This window comes from Sminthopsis crassicaudata, chromosome 6 (assembly GCF_048593235.1).
Source record: "Sminthopsis crassicaudata isolate SCR6 chromosome 6, ASM4859323v1, whole genome shotgun sequence".
NCBI classification, from domain to species: Eukaryota; Metazoa; Chordata; class Mammalia; order Dasyuromorphia; family Dasyuridae; genus Sminthopsis; species Sminthopsis crassicaudata.
In genome coordinates, this window is record NC_133622.1 from 252926986 (window position 1) to 252945113 (window position 18128).

General features: G+C 57.8%; 1 protein-coding gene across 1 annotated transcript in view; it reads left to right on the forward strand.

Annotated features, from left to right (window-relative positions):
* Positions 1–18128, forward strand: part of LRP5 (LDL receptor related protein 5) — a 103641-nt gene that overhangs the window by 72716 nt on the left and 12797 nt on the right. The window contains exons 8-14 of the mRNA XM_074274388.1: positions 3502–3718; positions 4932–5221; positions 6352–6578; positions 8961–9145; positions 12829–13152; positions 14184–14383; positions 17612–17820. Coding sequence (XP_074130489.1) covers positions 3502–3718; positions 4932–5221; positions 6352–6578; positions 8961–9145; positions 12829–13152; positions 14184–14383; positions 17612–17820 — 1652 coding nt within the window. The remainder of the gene's footprint in view (positions 1–3501; positions 3719–4931; positions 5222–6351; positions 6579–8960; positions 9146–12828; positions 13153–14183; positions 14384–17611; positions 17821–18128) is intronic.

Genomic DNA, 18128 nt, shown 5'->3' on the forward strand with positions numbered 1-18128 from the left:
TGCCTATGATCCCATGACATGCCATCTTCTACATGATCTCCTCAGTGGCCAGTAGCTCTCCTTTTTATATTTAGATGTAAATCTATCTATCTATAGTTTTTATTTTTTTTGTTACAGGTTCAAACCTGTGATTTCACTGATGTAAAAGACCTTCCCTATCAGCATCGATCAGCATGGTATTCTTTGAGAATTGCCTGGGTTCAATTCCAATAGAATTGGGATGCAACATGCCATCTGCATCCACAGAGGGAACATTGAATAGTGATTAAAGAATAGTATTTTTGCTTTTTTTCGTTTGTTTGTCTTTCTCATGCTTTTTTCCCTTTTGGTCTGATTTTTCTTGCACAACATGACAAATATGAAAAAACATTTAAAAGAATCGCACAAATTTATCTTATATCAAATTACTTGTTGTCTTGGGAAGGGAGATAAGAGAGGGAGGGATAAAAATCTGGAGCACAAAGCCTTACAAAAATGAATGTTGAAAACTATCTTTAAGTGGATTTGGAAAAATATACTACTATAATTTTTTTTTTTAAAAAGGGAGAATTACCTGGGTTGCTGAGAGGTTAAGTGGGTTAAGTGCCCAGAGTCACACAGTCAGCATGTTCTAAAAGGCTTTACTTGAATCTGATCTTCCTATTCTAAGGTCAGTTCTCTATTCTGCCAGTGTGTGTGTGTGTGTGCGTGCTCACATGTTTTCCTGATGCTTTTTTTTTTTTTTTTTACATTATTCTTGCTTCCCAACGATCTAATGAATCCCCCCTTGCAATAAGGCATGGTTCAGAAAATAAACCCATTTTGTTGACTCTCTCTTGCCATGTGGCTGGCATCCTGCCCCTATATTCATCCACTCTACCAAGGGAAGTGAGTTATGCTTTGCCATCAGTCCCCGAGAGGAACATTGCAGGAGGTAATTCAAGTTCTGTTCTCAGTCATGGGTTTTTCCTGGAAGTGATTTTGGCCATTCTTCTCTCTTCGTTCTGTTTACTTCCCTCTGTGTCAGCTCAAAAGATCTCCCTGAGTTTCTGTGAATCCCTCACATACATGATTTATAAATCCAATTACATTGTTTTTATCGATCACAATTTGTTAGCTGTTCTCTAATCAGTGGACCTCAGTTTCTCAAAAGTTCTATTAGTCATATTTTGGTAATCACCTTTAAAGGCACAGGCCTGGGAATTAACATTGCTGAGCCAGAGAACCGAGACATCTCGGGGTTTTCTCCTTCAGTCCAAGTCGGTTTTCGGTCTTTCCGTGCTCTCGGACAGATCGGCTGCCCCGCCGGCGGGCTGCTCTGCCTCCCTCTCGCTGGCTCTTCGCCATTTGCTGTGTTTTTCCTGTAGCTTTGCCAGTCTGATTGATGTGATGTGAAAACCCAAGAATTGTTCTAAATTGCACTTCTCTAGTTATTAATGACTTGGAGCCATCTTTCATATGGTTGTTTATGGGTTGCATCTCTTTATTTTGAGAATTGCCCGCTCCCATGCTTTGATCCTTTATCTCCCGGGGCAATTATCTTTTGCTTACATAAGAATGATAATTCTGGCTGACCTTCATGTGAATAAGGTTTTAGGGAGGCTTTGTTGCATTTTCCTCCCCAGTAGGCCGGGGAGGGCAACTCTGAGGCACCCTGATATTATATGACTGAGCTCATAAGGTTCAGCCCCCTCCCCGCTCACAAGAACGTGACCTTCCCCGCGGGCCCCCCCGAAATCCCTCCCAGCTGTTTGTCGCCTCCCCAGTCTGGTGCCGCTTCCCAGAGGACACGGATCGGAGCATTGGCTCGGACAGAGACGACTCCCTCTTTTTGTTATTCTCGGGTCCAAAGGCTCCTTCTCCCCTCGGATTATTTGTTTCTTTCAAATGAGCTGAAATCCGATCCAGCTGCTGGAGCCGGGCGGCTGGGAGGCTTTCATCTCCTCTGTTCAAAGAGCCGGGAGCTCAAGTGTCCTCGCCCAGAACATTTGTGCTCATCCCCAAACAGACCCGCACCTTATCTCCCCTCCTGCCTCGACCAGGTCATGAAGCTGGGTTTTGATGTAGGACTGTAGTTTTATCCCCCACGGGTGGTTTTTATCTCCATTTGACTTGTCACCAAAAAGACTGAGCCATGAAGTCTCCAGCGTGTGTGTCCCCTGGCAGCGTCTCGGCAGGCAGCCGGACCAGTGGGCGTCCCGGAGAGGAGCTCCTGCAGCTGGACCAGTGGGTGTCCTGGACTAGTGGGTGTCCAGACCAGTGGGTGTCCAGACCAGGGGGTAGCTGGACCAGTGGGCATCCAAATGAGTGGGCAGCCAGACCAGTGGGCATCCAAATCAGTGGGCGGCCAGACCAGTGGACATCCAAATGAGTGGGCGGCCGGACCAGTGGGCATCCAAATGAGTGGGCGGCCGGACCAGTGGGCATCCAAATGAGTGGGCGGCTGGACCAGTGGGCATCCAAATCAGTGGGCGGCCGGACCAGTGGGCATCCAAATCAGTGGGCGGCCGGACCAGTGGGCATCCAAATCAGTGGGCGGCCGGACCAGTGGGCATCCAAATCAGTGGGCGGCCGGACCAGTGGGCATCCAAATCAGTGGGCGGCTGGACCAGTGGGCATCCAAATCAGTGGGCGGCCGGACCAGTGGGCATCCAAATCAGTGGGCGGCTGGACCAGTGGGCATCCCAGAGAGGAGCCCCTGTACCCGGTCCCTCTCCCCCAGCCTAGCCAGGGACATAGGAGGATGGCATGTTCAATTGTCACTTTACAAAACCTTTTTATCGTATCAATGGGGAACCCGAGCATCCAAGCTAAGTGACTTGGCCAGGGTCCCACGGATAGTAAGGGAGAGGGATGGCGTTGGAATCCAGTTCTGCCTTTCGCTACAATACTGCCTTTCATGCATTCTGAGCCAACAATCGGATAAACCAAACGTGAGTGACGAGTGGACGTGGAAGATGGGGGAGTACAAGGAAGCATCCTCCTTTTGGCCTTGCTAGAGACTCCCCCAGCTGCCACTTGCTCCCCCAAAGCACGGAGCTCACTGTGGACACCAGGCCTGGGGACGGCCCTTCCCTCTTGCTTCTAGGATAAAATACCAACTCTCTAGCTGAGCATTAAGGCCGCAGGCTGTGGCTCCCATTTCCTGCTTCTCTCCATGCTCTATTTCCATCCAGTGGCCTGGAAGTGCCATCCTGCTGCCCAGGTGGGCCCCCGTGCCCAGAATGGATGCCTTCCTTCCCTCCGCATCCCGGAGTGCCCTGTGAACTACCCTGCCCTGTTTAGTCTTCCCTGCTTCCTCTCCCCCACTTGTTAACAAACTCTCCATCTTGAAGCAAGTGTTCCTTTGCACGCACATCATCCGTATTGATCTGGGTGCGTGTACCCCCCCACTAGGGAGCACGTCCCCGAGGGCCAGGACTTGGTCTTTGTGCCCTGGGAGCCGCGTCCTACGGGCTCGCCGGATTCAGGGGGAGCGCCCCTCGCGCCCGGCGTTCCCCAACGGCTTTCTGTCCTTTCCAGGTGATCAACGTGGACGGCACCCGGAGGAGAACCCTTCTGGAAGACAAGCTCCCCCACATATTCGGCTTCACCTTGCTGGGGGACTACATCTACTGGACCGACTGGCAGCGGCGGAGCATTGAGCGGGTCCACAAGGTCAAGGCCGACCGAGACGTCATCATTGACCAGCTGCCCGACCTCATGGGGCTGAAAGCTGTGAATGTGGCCAAGGTCATCGGTGAGAAGGGGCAGTGGGCACGGGCTGGTCACCTGGGTGCCCAATGGGTGGGGAGCCCCGGGGAGAGGAGCCCCAGGGTGGGGAGAGGAGGCGGGGAGGAGCCCAGTGGGGAGGAGGAGGGGGGGGAAGGTCCCTTTAAGCCCCGGAGAAGTGTTTAGCATCAAGCTAGCTCTTATTTGATCTTGGGGCATCATGGGAAATGGAAGTTGCCCTTTAGCTTCAAGTACAAATCCAAGGTGTGAAAATTCAGGTTTAAACAGAAAAATAATGGGGGGGGGCTTCAGTCCTGCTTCACTCTTCCTGAGGGGTCCTGACTCCCTGTCCCTGGAGGCGCCGATCCCACAAGTACCAAGCATTTATTGAGTGCCTACTGTGTGCCAGGCACTGGGCTAGGGGCGTAAGGAAAGACAAAAACACTCCCCTTGCTCTCTCGGAGTTCATATGCAAGTAAAATGGGGGGTGTAAGGACCCACCTGGATGCTGGAGGCTTAGAGGGCTCCGGGGCCAGGAGTCACTTCCTCTGGATGCAGGAGGCGCCAGAGCCCTGAGAGGGCCGGGGGCTCGACCCCAGTTACACAGCCTGAGGCCAGGCCTCTTCTCAGGGGCTCCAGGATGCTCGAGTCAAATGGACAAAGTGAAAATTAGGTTCAAACGATCCCCTCCCTCTGAGACAGCACGGCCAGGTGTAAAGTGACGGCCACCCATTCATTCATTCATTCATTCATTTGTTCATTCGTTCTTTCTTCATTCCTGGCTCGAGGGTTGTAATGGCAGGGGCTTGGTTTCCCCGAGCCCCCTGCAGAGAGCTGGCCCCCCATGAGTGAGGGGAAGAACCGTGGGCTTTGAACTCTGGGACTCAGTTTAAAATTGAGAGATGGCCGGCCGGTCTGAAGGAAGCCAGAGAACCGCTGCTGATTTCTCAAAATAATCGAGTCTTTGGTCAACAGCAGAGAACAAAATCCAGACCCCCGGCGCTGCTGTTTGGGAACCTGAGGAGAGAGAGAATGATAGGATGGGTCAGAGCTGGGAGGGACCATGGAACATAGAACATGAATCACCTGAGCTGGGAGGGCCCTGGAACTTCCAATGGGCCCAGAGCTGGAGCCCAGGATTCCTCCCGGCAGAACCGCTCCTCCCCGCACCCTTGGCGACCCCCCGGCGTCCTCGGGCCCAGCCCGGCGCTCTTGACCAAGGGCCGGGCGCTTGCTTCCAGGCACCAACCCGTGCGGGGAGAAGAATGGCGGCTGCAGCCACCTGTGCTTCTTCACCCCCCACGCCACCAAGTGCGGCTGCCCCATCGGCCTGGAGCTGCTCAGCGACCTGCAGACCTGCATCATCCCCGAGGCCTTCCTGGTCTTCACCAGCCGAGCCGCCATCCACAGGATCTCGCTGGAGACCAACAACAACGACGTGGCCATCCCGCTGACCGGAGTCAAGGAGGCCTCCGCCCTGGACTTCGACGTCTCCAACAATCACATCTACTGGACCGACGTCAGTCTGAAGGTACCGCGCTTCGCACGTCCCCGCTTGCCAGAAAGGCCCCCGGGGGCCTTGGGAGCCGGGCTGAGGGGGGCGGGGGGCAGCTGGGAGCTGTAGGACCGGGGGGGGGTCTGACCCTTCTGAGCCTCTCCTGGGGTTTCACTGAACTGCCTTCCCCCTGGGCTCCTTCCCCTCTGGGGCCCTTCCCCTGTCTGTGTCCTGGACCCCATGGGCAGCACTCTGGGAGGCCCGGGGGCTTCCTCAGTGTCACGTTCTTACACGCCTTAAATAAGACTCTGTGGGTGATGAGGTAGGCCCTTCATAGCGAGAGCCGAGAAGCTCTGCTATAACCCCGTTCTTAGGATGGCTTTCTCTTAAGTACTCACCCCACGTGCTCCCACCTTCCCCGCCGGTTCCGCCCAGCATCACAGCTTAGTTCAGGGAAAGAGAGATTCGAGGGAGGCGCTTGGGGCAGAAGCATGAGAGGCAGCCTGGGAGCGGCCTTGGACACCTTACTATGTGGCCTTGACCGAGTCCCTCCCCCCATTTCCTCATGGGTGAAAGGAGGGCCTTGTGGGCTGGCCTTGAGGTCCCTTCTGTCCCTGCGGCTGCGAGCCTGTCCAGGCCCTGTCACTCCCTCTGAGTGGGCAGCCACCGCTCCTTGGGGTAGGTTCTTTTGCAGCCCCACTTACTTGCTTGTGCACATGATCCTGGGGGTTCCTTCCCTTGGTGCCCCCAGACCTGCCCGATGGATCCAGGACAGAGAGAAGGTGACTCTCAGGAGACAAAAACCTCTTGTACTTTGGCTATAAAAGTGGAGGCTTCCACAGACTTGCCTCAGATTCTGGGGGTGTCCTTCACCCTGCCTTGTGAATGTTTTGGGCCTGGGTTTCTTTGTCTCTCTTTGTGTCTGTCTCTCTCCCTCCATCCTTCCTTTTCCCTCTCTCCCTCCCTTCTTTCCTCCCTCCCTCGGTTTTTCTGTCTTTCTCTGTCTCTCTGTCTCTGTCTCTCTGTCTCTTTCTCTCCCTCCCTCCCTCTGTCTCTCTCTGTCTCTGTCTCTCTCTGTCTCTCCCTCTTTCCTTCCCTCCTTCTTTCCCTCCCTCTCACCATTTGCTCGGCCGGGAAGCCCCACTTTTCCCCCTCTGCCCTTGCAGACCATCAGCCGGGCCTACATGAACGGGAGCTCGGTGGAGCACGTGATCCAGTTCGGCCTGGACTACCCCGAGGGCATGGCCGTGGACTGGATGGGCAGGAACCTGTACTGGGCAGACACGGGCACCAACCGCATCGAGGTGGCGCGCTTGGACGGGCAGTACCGGCAGGTTCTCGTGTGGAAGGATCTCGACAACCCCCGGTCCTTGGCCCTGGATCCCACCAAAGGGTAAGAGTGCCGGCGGGGGCCCGCTAGGTGGTCCCCACCATGGCCGGGGGGCTGAAGCTTCGGGGTCCTCCGGGGGCAGGACGAGCTGGGCTTGAGATCCCATTGCTGTCTCTTCCTGGCTGGGTGACGTGGGGTGAGCCACTTTACTGCTCTCGGTCTCAGTTTCTTCATCTGTGAAATGGGGATGAGGATTCCCACAATGCTTTCTTCTCAAGGTGTGTTGAGGATCAAATGAAGTAGCATTTCTAAAGGGACTTAGAAATCTTAATAACTTGTTTTCATTTTAATGATAAGAACTTGGCAGACGGCCACAGCCGGACACGGCCGGAGGTAAAGAGCAGAAAGGAGGCGGGCCGGAAGCTCCGAGTCTCTCTCCCCAACGGTTTTTGTTAGAGAATATGACACGTTTGATGCCGTGGCACCCAGAGCTCCCTCCTTGCCAGTGCCTGTCCCCAGTGTGAGCCTCCTGCTCTACTTGAAACAGGCCTCCCCGATCCCGGGACCCGCGCTGGGGCGGGGAGCTCCTTGTGGCTCCTGCTTTGGAATCAGGGCCGTGGGGCCAAACGCTCCCAGATCCAGGCTCCTCTTCCAGAAGGGACAGAACCTAGAAGTCCTCGGTGGGAGCAGGAAGGAAGAAAGATCCAGGGATGGGCCGGGGGCTGGGGTCACCCCAGTATTCAGGGATGGTCACCCCAATGTTCAGGGACGGGCCGGGGGCTGGGGTCACCCCAGTATTCAGGGATGGTCACCCCAATGTTCAGGGACGGGCCGGGGGCTGGGGTCACCCCAGTATTCAGGGATGGTCACCCCAATGTTCAGGGATGGGCCGGGGGCCAGCGTCACCCCAGTATTCAGGGATGGTCACCCCAATGTTCAGGGATGGGCCGGGGGCTGGGGTCACCCCAGGATTCAGGGATGGTCACCCCAATGTTCAGGGACGGGCCGGGGGCTGGGGTCACCCCAGTATTCAGGGATGGTCACCCCAATGTTCAGGGACGGGCCGGGGGCCGGCGTCACCCCAGTATTCAGGGATGGTCACCCCAATGTTCAGGGATGGGCCGGGGGCTGGGGTCACCCCAGTATTCAGGGATGGTCACCCTAATGTTCAGGGACGGGCCGGGGGCCGGCGTCACCCCAGTATTCAGGGATGGTCACCCCAATGTTCAGGGACGGGCCGGGGGCTGGGGTCACCCCAGTATTCAGGGATGGTCACCCCAATGTTCAGGGACGGGCCGGGGGCCAGCATCACCCCAGTATTCAGGGATGGTCACCCCAATGTTCAGGGACAGGCCGGGGGCTGGCGTCACCCTGGTGTTCAGGGATGGTCACCCCAATGTTCAGGGACGGGCCGGGGGCCGGCGTCACCCCAGTATTCAGGGATGGTCACCCCAATGTTCAGGGACGGGCCGGGGGCCGGCGTCACCCCAGTATTCAGGGATGGTCACCCCAATGTTCAGGGACGGGCCGGGGGCTGGGGTCACCCCAGTATTCAGGGATGGTCACCCTAATGTTCAGGGACGGGCCGGGGGCCGGCGTCACCCCAGTATTCAGGGATGGTCACCCCAATGTTCAGGGACGGGCCGGGGGCTGGGGTCACCCCAGTATTCAGGGATGGTCACCCCAATGTTCAGGGACGGGCCGGGGGCCAGCATCACCCCAGTATTCAGGGATGGTCACCCCAATGTTCAGGGACAGGCCGGGGGCTGGCGTCACCCTGGTGTTCAGGGATGGTCACCCCAATGTTCAGGGACGGGCCGGGGGCCGGCGTCACCCCAGTATTCAGGGATGGTCACCCCAATGTTCAGGGACGGGCCGGGGGCCGGCGTCACCCCAGTATTCAGGGATGGTCACCCCAATGTTCAGGGACGGGCCGGGGGCCGGCGTCACCCCAGTATTCAGGGATGGTCACCCCAATGTTCAGGGACGGGCTGGGGGCCGGCGTCACCCCAGTATTCAGGGATGGTCACCCCAATGTTCAGGGACGGGCCGGGGGCCGGCGTCACCCTGGTGTTCAGGGACGGGTTTCAAAAAGTTATCACTTTAACCCAAAGCATTAACGGCAGCATTTCCAAGTGTCTCCTCTGGCCTCGAAATCGGGTTCTCTTGTTGTCTCTCTGTCTCCCTTTGTCTCTGTCTGTCTCTTTCTGCCTTTCTCTGTCTCTTTTTCTGTCTCTGTCTCTCCATCTTTCTCTCTGTCTCTTATCTTTCTGTCTCTGTCTCCCTTTGTCTCTCTCTGCCTTCCTCTGTGTCTGTGTTTTTCTCTCTCTCCCCGTCTGTGTCTCTGTCTCTTTCTTGCCCCTTCCCTCTCTTCCTCCTCTCCCCCCTCCCTCTTTTATCTTTAACAGTTCCAGGTTGCTGATGTTCCTTCCGGTCCCACTGTAGGTACCTCTACTGGACAGAGTGGGGCGGGAAGCCCAGGATCGTCCGGGCCTATATGGACGGAACCAACAGCATCACTCTGGTGGACAAAGTGGGGCGGGCCAACGACCTGACTATTGACTACGCGGACCAGAGGCTCTACTGGACCGACCTGGACACCAACATGATCGAGTCCTCCAACATGCTGGGTAGGAATGTAGTGTGACTGTAAGCACGACAGCAGGGGGTGAGGGCCATGGGGATGGGCAGGGCAGCGGGCACAAACGGGGCAAAGGGCTCCTGGGCCCGGTCAGAGTCTAGGCTTCCTAAAGTGAAACAAACACCAGGGCAAGTCTTTCCTTATATCTCAGGACAGTTCAGTTCAACCAACATTAATTGGGCCCCTTCTGAATACCAGGTGCTGTGTATACAGGGGAGCACCAATAAAAGAAGTAGTCATCTGTTCTCAGAGAACCCACTGTCCACAGCACGGTCCCTTCAGTGGACAGGAGGGTTTGCTGGAGCCAGACTCCCTCCCTCTCGGCCGGGCCCACATTTCTGTCTGTTCCTTCCTCCAGAAAAGGAACCAGGCCGGGGAGGGGGTCAGATGGATGGCGCCCCGGCCCTGGAGTCCCATAGCCTCATGGGTAAATGTGAGCTTGTGCACACTGGCCGTCTGTGGGAGGAATTCTGGGCAACGGCCAAAGGCCCCCGTCCACCTCTGTCCCTCACATTATTGAGGTCTCTTGTTTTGATGGTCAGTCATTTCCCAGAATTCCCGAGCCGGCATCTGTTCTGAGTCAGGCCCAATAGTGGTGCCCACCAAGGGTCATCCAGCTCCAGTCGGAAGTCCTCCGGCAAGAGAAAGTCCCCGCCCCCCCGGGGGCTGGAGCTATGCCGGGGCTCACGGCTCGTGCCCCCCCTGGCGCCTTTGCCATTCCCACCATTGTTCCACCTGCGCCATGGGAGAGCGAGGGGCCCGAGGGCCGCCGTCCACAAACTCGGCCCTTGTATTTTACAAGAGACTAACGAGGCTGACAGCGGGGGATGGGGTGGCTGAGTATGTCCCTTCCTGGGGCCGGGCCCGCTGTGCTGCCCCATCCCTGCCCTCTGGGTCTGAGCAAAACACGCGTGTGCACACAGAGACACATACGTGCCTTCCAGTACTTTAGTGGCTGCAACTGCCTCAGTTTCCCCACTTGGATAGTCACAGCGCTTCCCTGCCAGGGTCAGAACCCTGGGCCCTGGGTCCCAGGGCGTCCACACTGACCCTGAGACTGACCGTTCGTGGCCGGGGCTGGCGCAGGGTTGGGGAGGCTCCCAAGGAGCGTGTGGGCTGGCTGAAGGTCCAAGAACCGTCGGGCTGCCCTCGTGCTGTGTGTGTGAACCTGGACTTTGTCCCGGCCCAGCCCGGACACGGAGTCGCTGCCGTGGGAATCGTCTCAGGGAGAGTCTGGAGACCCCCCGGAGGAGGAGACGCCGGACCCCGAGCTCCTTTCTCGGCCCAAACTGCCGAGGGTTCCGACTGCTGCCGAGAGTGAAACTCCGGGGCCGGCCCGCTTTGGAAGCCCCACGTTCGCTCGCCAAAAAGGTGACTTTGTGGAGAACCCGGGCAGGGCAGGCGCCGCCAGGTGGTCAGAGGCAGCAGCGCAAGGGCCTTCCAGGTTCCCGCCTGGGCTAACGCAGGGAAGTCTTGCCGTCTTCTTGGAGGACAAAGGACAGCAAGCGTCCCATCCTGAGGATCAATGATTCAGGGACGGGAAGCTGGGGCCCGGGGGCGAGCATGAGTCCTAGATGTTCCATCCCTCCTGACGGTCCTGAGCCAACCACCCCGGGGGACACGGGGCTTGTTAGAAGCAGCCAGAGAGTCACGGGCTTCAAGCAGGACCCTTCGCGTTCCCCCAGATGACGTCACTAAGGGCTGATCTCAGGCGGCTGCGCCCACTGCGCGTCCCAGGGGCTTCACGACAACCGCTCCGCAGCCGTCTCCACGTGTGTCCGGATTACAGCTGTGGCCCAGATGTCGGTGGCCACTGTGACTCTGACAGCCAGGAGACACAGAAAGCACTGCGGGGGGGACCTTACTGGCAAGAGCCCACGGCTACTGACCCCCTGTCCAAGGTGCTGGACACCCCAGGACTCCAGAGCAGAATTGATGCTCATTGAGCTAAACCATGAAGTTAGAAGATGAAAATGAGACTGTGGAACAGTTACTTCCATGACTCTGACCAGGACTTCCTTCCTTCCTCCCTCCCTCCCTCCCTCCTTCCTTCCTTCCTTCCTTCCTTCCTTCCTTCCTTCCTTCCTTCCTTCCTTCCTTCCTTCCTTCCTTCCTTCCTCCCTCCCTCCTTCCCTCCCTCCCTCCCTCCCTTCCTTCCTTCCTTCCTTCCTTCCTTCCTTCCTTCCTCCCTTCCTTCCTTCCTTCCTTCCTTCCTTCCTTCCTTCCTTCCTCCCTCCCTCCTTCCCTCCCTCCCTCCTTCCCTCCCTCCCTCCTTCCTTCCTTCCTTCCTTCCTTCCTTCCTTCCTTCCTTCCTTCCTTTCTTCCTTCCTTCCTTCCTTCCTTCCTTCCTTCCTTCCTTCCTTCCTTCCTTCCTTCCTTCCTTCCTTCCTTCCTTCCCTCCCTCCCTCCCTCCCTCCCTCCCTCCCTCCTTCCTCCCTCCCTCCTTCCCTCCCTCCCTCCTTCCTTCCTTCCTCCCTCCCTTCCTTCCTTCCTTCCTTCCCTCCTTCCCTCCCTCCTTCCCTCCCTCCCTCCCTCCCTCCCTCCCTCCCTCCCTCCCTCCCTCCTTCCTTCCTCCCTCCCTCCTTCCCTCCCTCCCTCCTTCCTTCCTTCCTCCCTCCCTCCTTCCCTCCCTCCCTCCCTCCCTCCCTCCTATCCTCCTTCTTTCCCCTCCCTCCCTCCCTCCCTCCCTCCCTCCCTCCCTCCCTCCTTCCTTCCTTCCTTCCTTCCTTCCTTCCTTCCTTCCTTCCTTCCTTCCTTCCTTCCTTCCTTCCTTCCTTCCTTCCTTCCTTCCTTCCTTCCTTCCTTCCTTCCTTCCTTCCTTCCTTCCTTCCTTCCTTCCTTCCAGCCTTCTTTCTTTCCTTCTTTCTTTCTTTTTTTACCTTTTCTTTCCCCTTCCCTTTCCTCCTCCTCCTCCTTCTTCTCTGTCAGATTTAAATGATTTGCCCAGGGTCACACAGCTAGTGGTGTCCGAGGCGAGATTTGAACTCCCAGCCTCCGTGAGCATGAATGGTTCCATTTATCAGACCAGCAAACAGAGAATCACAGAGATTAAATGCCTTGCTCAGGGGCCCACAGTCAGAAGTTGTCAGAGTTAACATTTGAACCCAGCTCTTCTCGAAACAAGTCCCACCATCTCTCTGGGAACTGCTACGTCCAACAAATTCACACAGGGGATGTTCGCTGTTGGGCTCTTGGGATCCTGTTAGCTTTGTAATGGAGCCATTTGAAGGCTTTCCTGAATTTGCAGCAGTTCTTATGCATTTTTGGAGTCCATGGCAATGTCCATTCATGCACAGGATTGGAAGCCAGAAGACCTGAGTTCGAATTCTAGCTTGCTTTGTTACCAGTCACATGACCTTAGGCGAATCCCTTTGGCTCTCTGGACCTCCGTTTCCTCCTGTAGGAGGTGACTTTTAGTGACCTTTTAGCCCCTTCTGGATCTAAGTCCAGCCCTTCTTTTGTGTCATGATAAACGAAGGTTCTGGACTAGGTGATTGCGGTCTGGGAGCCACGGGCTAGGACAGCCTCCAGACATTGTCCTTCGCCCTCTCTGAGGGGAACCAGGACCTCCAGACGTTTTCTTCTTGCCTCCCTCTGATGGTTAGGGAGCATTTCCTGGTTTCTGGGAGCTTGTCTTCTGACCACTAACCCAATGTACCTTTGCTCCTTCAGGTCAAGAAAGGATCATCATCGCCGACGACCTCCCGCACCCCTTTGGGCTGACGCAGTACAGCGACTACATCTACTGGACCGACTGGAACCTCCATAGCATTGAGAGAGCCAATAAGCTTAATGGCAAAAACCGGACGCTAATCCAGAGCCATCTGGACTTTGTGATGGACATTCTGGTCTTCCACTCCTCCCGCCAGGACGGCCTCAACGACTGCGTTCAGAACAACGGACACTGCGGGCAGCTGTGCCTGGCCGTTCCCAATGGCTACCGATGTGCGTGTGCGACCCATTACTCCCTGGATCCCAACCACAGGAACTGCAGCTGTATGTGCCTCGATCCCCCTTCGGTCCAATCTTCCCGAGAACCACTGGGGCGGGGTGACCGGGAGGGTGGATTGGCCTCCTGTCCACTTAACAGCACAGCACGTTGGTTCTCCAGCTAACAAACCGGCTCAGCCCTTCGCCCGGTCATTAAGCACCTATTACGTGCAGACCCAAGGAAAGGAAGCCGGCTTGCTGGCCAGGAACTTGGTTTAGTTTTGGTTGGATTTAATACAACTGTGCTGAAAAGAGGAAGTGTAATTTGGGGAGATTGGGGAGAGTCGGGAAAGACCCCAAGAGGAGGCGAGATCTGAGCCGGCCCTTGATGGAAATTCGGGATTTTAAGCAGAAAAGGGAAGGAGACGGAGTGGGCCGGTTAAGTGGGCACCAGAGCCCAGAGGCAGGGGGTGGGGTTTCCCATGCACGCTTTAGAATCAGTTGGATTTTATCTTAACAGAGCGTAAGCTTCCTGAAGGTAGGGTCTTGCCCCGTGTCCGGGTACCTCATTACTTAACAAACGGCTTCCGTGGAAGCCGGCCAAACGCAACGAGAACCTGCTTGGACACCTCCTGGTCCCCTTTGTCTCCAAAGTTCTCCATTCTGAAAGTTTCAGGGACTAGAACAAATCTAGATAGTTCTTCAGTGGGAGCAGCAGCTGCTGCCCTAGGATTCTGGAGACACAGCTGCCATCCAGCCGGGTGCCCTCATTCGAGTCTCGGCCTCCGGCGGGACGCTCACAGTCCAGGCGGGCGTCAGGGGCGGGCGTCGTGGGCAGCTTGGCTCTAGGCTGAGCCGGTTCTGGGCCGACAACGGGGGCTCGGGGGTTGAGGAAACAATCAGGTCCTCGCTAGGCTAGGGTCAAAGCCCCGGAGGGGGCATCCAGCGCAAGGAGGCTCTTCCTGGTGTCCGGGTGTTTTTCAGTATCTAGAAAGGAGCCGGAGCCTCGCCTGGCACCTCAGAGTAGGACGCGGGCGCCACGGCCTGGCTTCTCTCACCCGACTTCTCCTTTTCCCCTTTCTGGCCCCGGCATTCAGCGCCCACAACCTTCTTGCTGTTTAGTCAGAAGTGCGCCATCAGCCGGATGATCCCCGATGACCAGCAGAGCCCGGACGTGGTCCTCCCGCTGCACGGCCTGCGCAACGTCAGGGCCATCGACTACGACCCGCTGGACAAGTTCATCTACTGGGTGGACGGGCGCCAGAACATCAAACGGGCCCGAGACGACGGCAGCCAGGCAAGTCTGCCCGCCGAGCCTTGGAGGGGGTCAGGGGTGCCCTCGGAACAGATTTAGCCCTCTAGAGGAAGAGGAAGGGGAGAAGAGAAGGAGAAAGAGGGAGGAGGAGGAAGAAAAAGAGAGGGAGGAGGAAGAGGAGGGAGAGGTGGAAGAGGAAGAGGAAGAAAAAGAGAGGGAGGAGGAGGAGAGGAAGAGGAGAAGGAGGAAGGAGAGGAAAAGAGGAGGAAGAGGAAAAGAGGGAGGAGGAAGGGGAGGAAAGGAGGAGGAAGAGGAAAAGAGGGTGAAGAAGAAGGGGGAGGAAAGAAGAAGGAAGAGGAGGAGGGGAAAGAGGAGAGAAAGAAGGAGAGGGTGGAAGAAGAAGGATGAGGGGGAGGAAGAGGAAGAAGAGGAAGGGTTTGAGGAAGAGAAGGAGGAGGAAAAAAAGGGAAAGGGGCAGGAGGACGGTGATGTTGATGAGGCTGCACTAGCTAGCATTTAAAGTTTGCGAGACCCTTTACATTTTGCCCTACACCCAGGGCAGTGGGAACGACATCCCCATTGCACAGATCGCCCTCCCCCCCCCCCCAGCCTCCCCAGGTCCTGAGTGTCTGAGGCTGATCCCAGAGGCTGCCAGGCTGGCTCTGTGCTCTCTGCGCCCTCTTGTGGCCTCCATGAGGGTCAGTTCATCAGCCTGACACCCCCGCCCCCCTCCGTGTTGGGCTGGTTCTCTCTAACCGTCCCCTGAGCCAAGATTGCTTCCCTGGGTGACCAAGCGCCCGGATCACGCCGGGCAGCCTGCCTCCTGAGCCCGCGGCTTAGTGGCGACAGGACTACCTGCCGAGCTCTCCCTGCCCCGGCCCTCCTTCGGCCTCTGCCCCTCCCAGTGGGGTCCGTGGAGCCTTTGGGGCTGGCCTGGATTCGGATTCTGTTATGCACAAAGGCCCCAGGCTTTCCAGGCCTTGGCCCGACTCTTCTGCGTCAGAGAATGGCGCTCACGGTGCGTCTTGGCGAGACGTGACGTTCTCCCCCGTCTCTTGATGGGGATGGCGCGCTGAGGCCAGAAAGTGCTGATTTTTGGGTGGGCGCTTCCCCACGGAGAAGGCTGTTGTGTCTAAGTTGTCCAAAGGGCCCTGGAAAACCTGAGCCCGCTGGGCCGGGGCTGTAGGGGCTGAGCCCGCTGGGCCGGGGCTGAAGGCTGAGCCCGCTGAACCAGGGCTGAAGGCTGATCCTGCTGGGCCGGGGCCATAGGGGCTGATCCTGGTGGGCCGGGGCCGTGGGGGCTGAGCCCGCTGGACTGGAGCCCTGGAAAGGCTGACCCTGCTGGGTTGGGGCTGAAGGCTGAGCCCACTGAACTGAGGCTGTAGGGGCTGAGCCCGCTGGGCCGGGGCTGAAGGCTGAGCCTGCTGGGCTGGGGCCATAGGGGCTGATCCCGTTGGGCCGGGGCTGAAGGCTGATCCTGCTGGGCCGGGGCTGTAGGGGCTGAGCCCGCTGGGCCGGGGCTGTAGGGGCTGAGCCCGCTGGGCCGGGGCTGAAGGCTGATCCTGCTGGGCCGGGGCCATAGGGGCTGATCCTGGTGGGCCGGGGCCGTGGGGGCTGAGCCTGCTGGACTGGAGCCCTGGAAAGGCTGACCCTGCTGGGCTGGGGCCATAGGGGCTGAGCCTGCTGGGCCGGGGCCATAGGGGCTGAGCCCGCTGGGCCAGGCTGGCTCTCTTACACATAAAAGAGAAGGCCCTTTAAGAGATGTTTCAAGGGCCGTGGGGCGATTTGGAAAGTTCCCTTTCCAGCTTTTCCCCCAAATCTTTAGTGATGATGTGAGTGGTGAGCAGCTTGGCTTCCTGAGGGGCCCAGTCTCTCCTGTGGTTGAGGCATATTAGACAGTTGGATACAATCTCCCATTTCGGAGGAGGCTTTATGTTAAGTACAATCTCTCCCAGAGATCTAGCCTTGGCCCAAAATGAGGTCCCCCCAAAACGGAGCAGCTTGCACCCCGCATCTCTCGCCTCTCGGGGAGTCCTTTGGAATCCTGGCCGGTCATTGAGGGGGTTCGAGTGCCAAGGCCAGTCAGCGTGGGGGAGCTTCAGAGCCCCATAGACATTTCCGATCTGCTCTGCTCGCGCCACCTGGTCTGAGTTTGTAGAAGCCTTCCGGCTTCTCTGGGATTCCCGTCATCCTTTCTCTGAGCACGAGAGTAATCCATCGTGCTCATGGCCGCGGTACGCTGGGCCATTCCTACGGGCGAGGGCCTGGCGGGATCAGTGGCCCTGGGTTGCGCCTGGAAGGGGAACTCTGACACGTTGGCCCCAGGCAGGCTGCGGATCCTGTCCCCGGCCCCCAAACTGCTGCTCGCAGTCAAGGTGCCGGTCTGTACTGATTGAGGCTGTGGCCTTGCAGGGAACCGCCAGTGGCATTAGTTCCCTCCAAAGTACAGCAGGAGGGAGCCTGTTCTCCTGGCACAGAGGGCAGTGCCCGCTGCCGGGCCACGTGGAGCCCCAGGGCACCTGCTCTGGAAATCTGAGATGATGGAGACTGGGGAGCCGGGCTGGCCCAGGGAGTGCCCGTGGCAGGGTTCGGGGACTATTTCCAGACCTTACAAGGTCAGGAAGAGGGTTGGCCACAGGGCCCTCGCAGCCCAGGTCCCGTGACGATAATAACAACTATGGATCACATTTATGTGATGCTTTAGGATTCACAGATGGTGTCAGGAGGGCCGACCCAGCCCTGTCATCCCAGCGACCGGGGGGACCCAGGATCCCTGAGCTGCAGTGACCCGTGCCAGTGTCAATGTGATGAGCACCGGGGGGGAGGGCACCAGGGGGATGGAAGGAAAAGGCCTGTTCTTTCTATGCTTTGTCTCACTAAGTCCTTAGAACAGCTCTGTGAGATGGGTACCATTATCCCCATTTTACAGATGGAGAAACTGAGGCTGGGAGAGATTTAACAGTTTGTCCATGGTAGGATTTGAATCCAGATCTCCTGGCTGTTTTGCTCTTCTGACCCACTGGACCTCCTCTCCCCAGCAGGGTGTAAGCTCCCTGGGAGCAGACACTGTCCAGTCTCTCCTCAGTGCCTGCCACCTATTGGGTGCTTGCTATTTCCTGAACAAGTTACCCAGCGGTTATTAAGTGCCTGCTGTGTGCCAGGCTCCACAGAGCCCCAGGCCGGCTACGAGTTAGCGAGAGCTCTTCGCCCCGCTCCGGGAGCCCGCGGCCCGGGCCCCGGCTCTGAACTCTCTCTGCGTCCTTCCCGCAGCCTTTCGTGGTGACCTCTGCCGGCCAGGGCCAGGCCTCAGAAAAGCAGCCGCACGACCTCAGCATCGACGTGTACAGCCACACCCTGTACTGGACCTGCGAGGCGACCAACACCATCAACGTGCACCGGCTGAGCGGGGAGGCCATCGGCGTGGTGCTGCGTGGGGACCGCGACAGGCCCCGGGCCATCGCCGTCAACGCCGAGCGCGGGTGAGGGCCGCGGGGACCACCGGCTGGAGGGCCAGGGAGTCCTGGGCTCGCCCCATCAGCACAGGTCCTAGCAGGAGGGTCCCGGGCAGGCCCCCTCCCAGAGGCACTAAGCTAGAGGGGGGCCACAGGACGTTGGCCCCGGGGAGTCCCAGCCTAGCCCCCATCAGCACACGGCCTAGCGGGAGGGTCCCGGGCGGCCCCCCTTCCAAAGGCGCTAAGCTGGAGCCAGTGCCCGGCCCTCGGTGTCCTATAACGGTCGTCTGGAGTTTGAAAGGAACATTGTGCTGAGTTCTCGGCGAGCCGTCCCA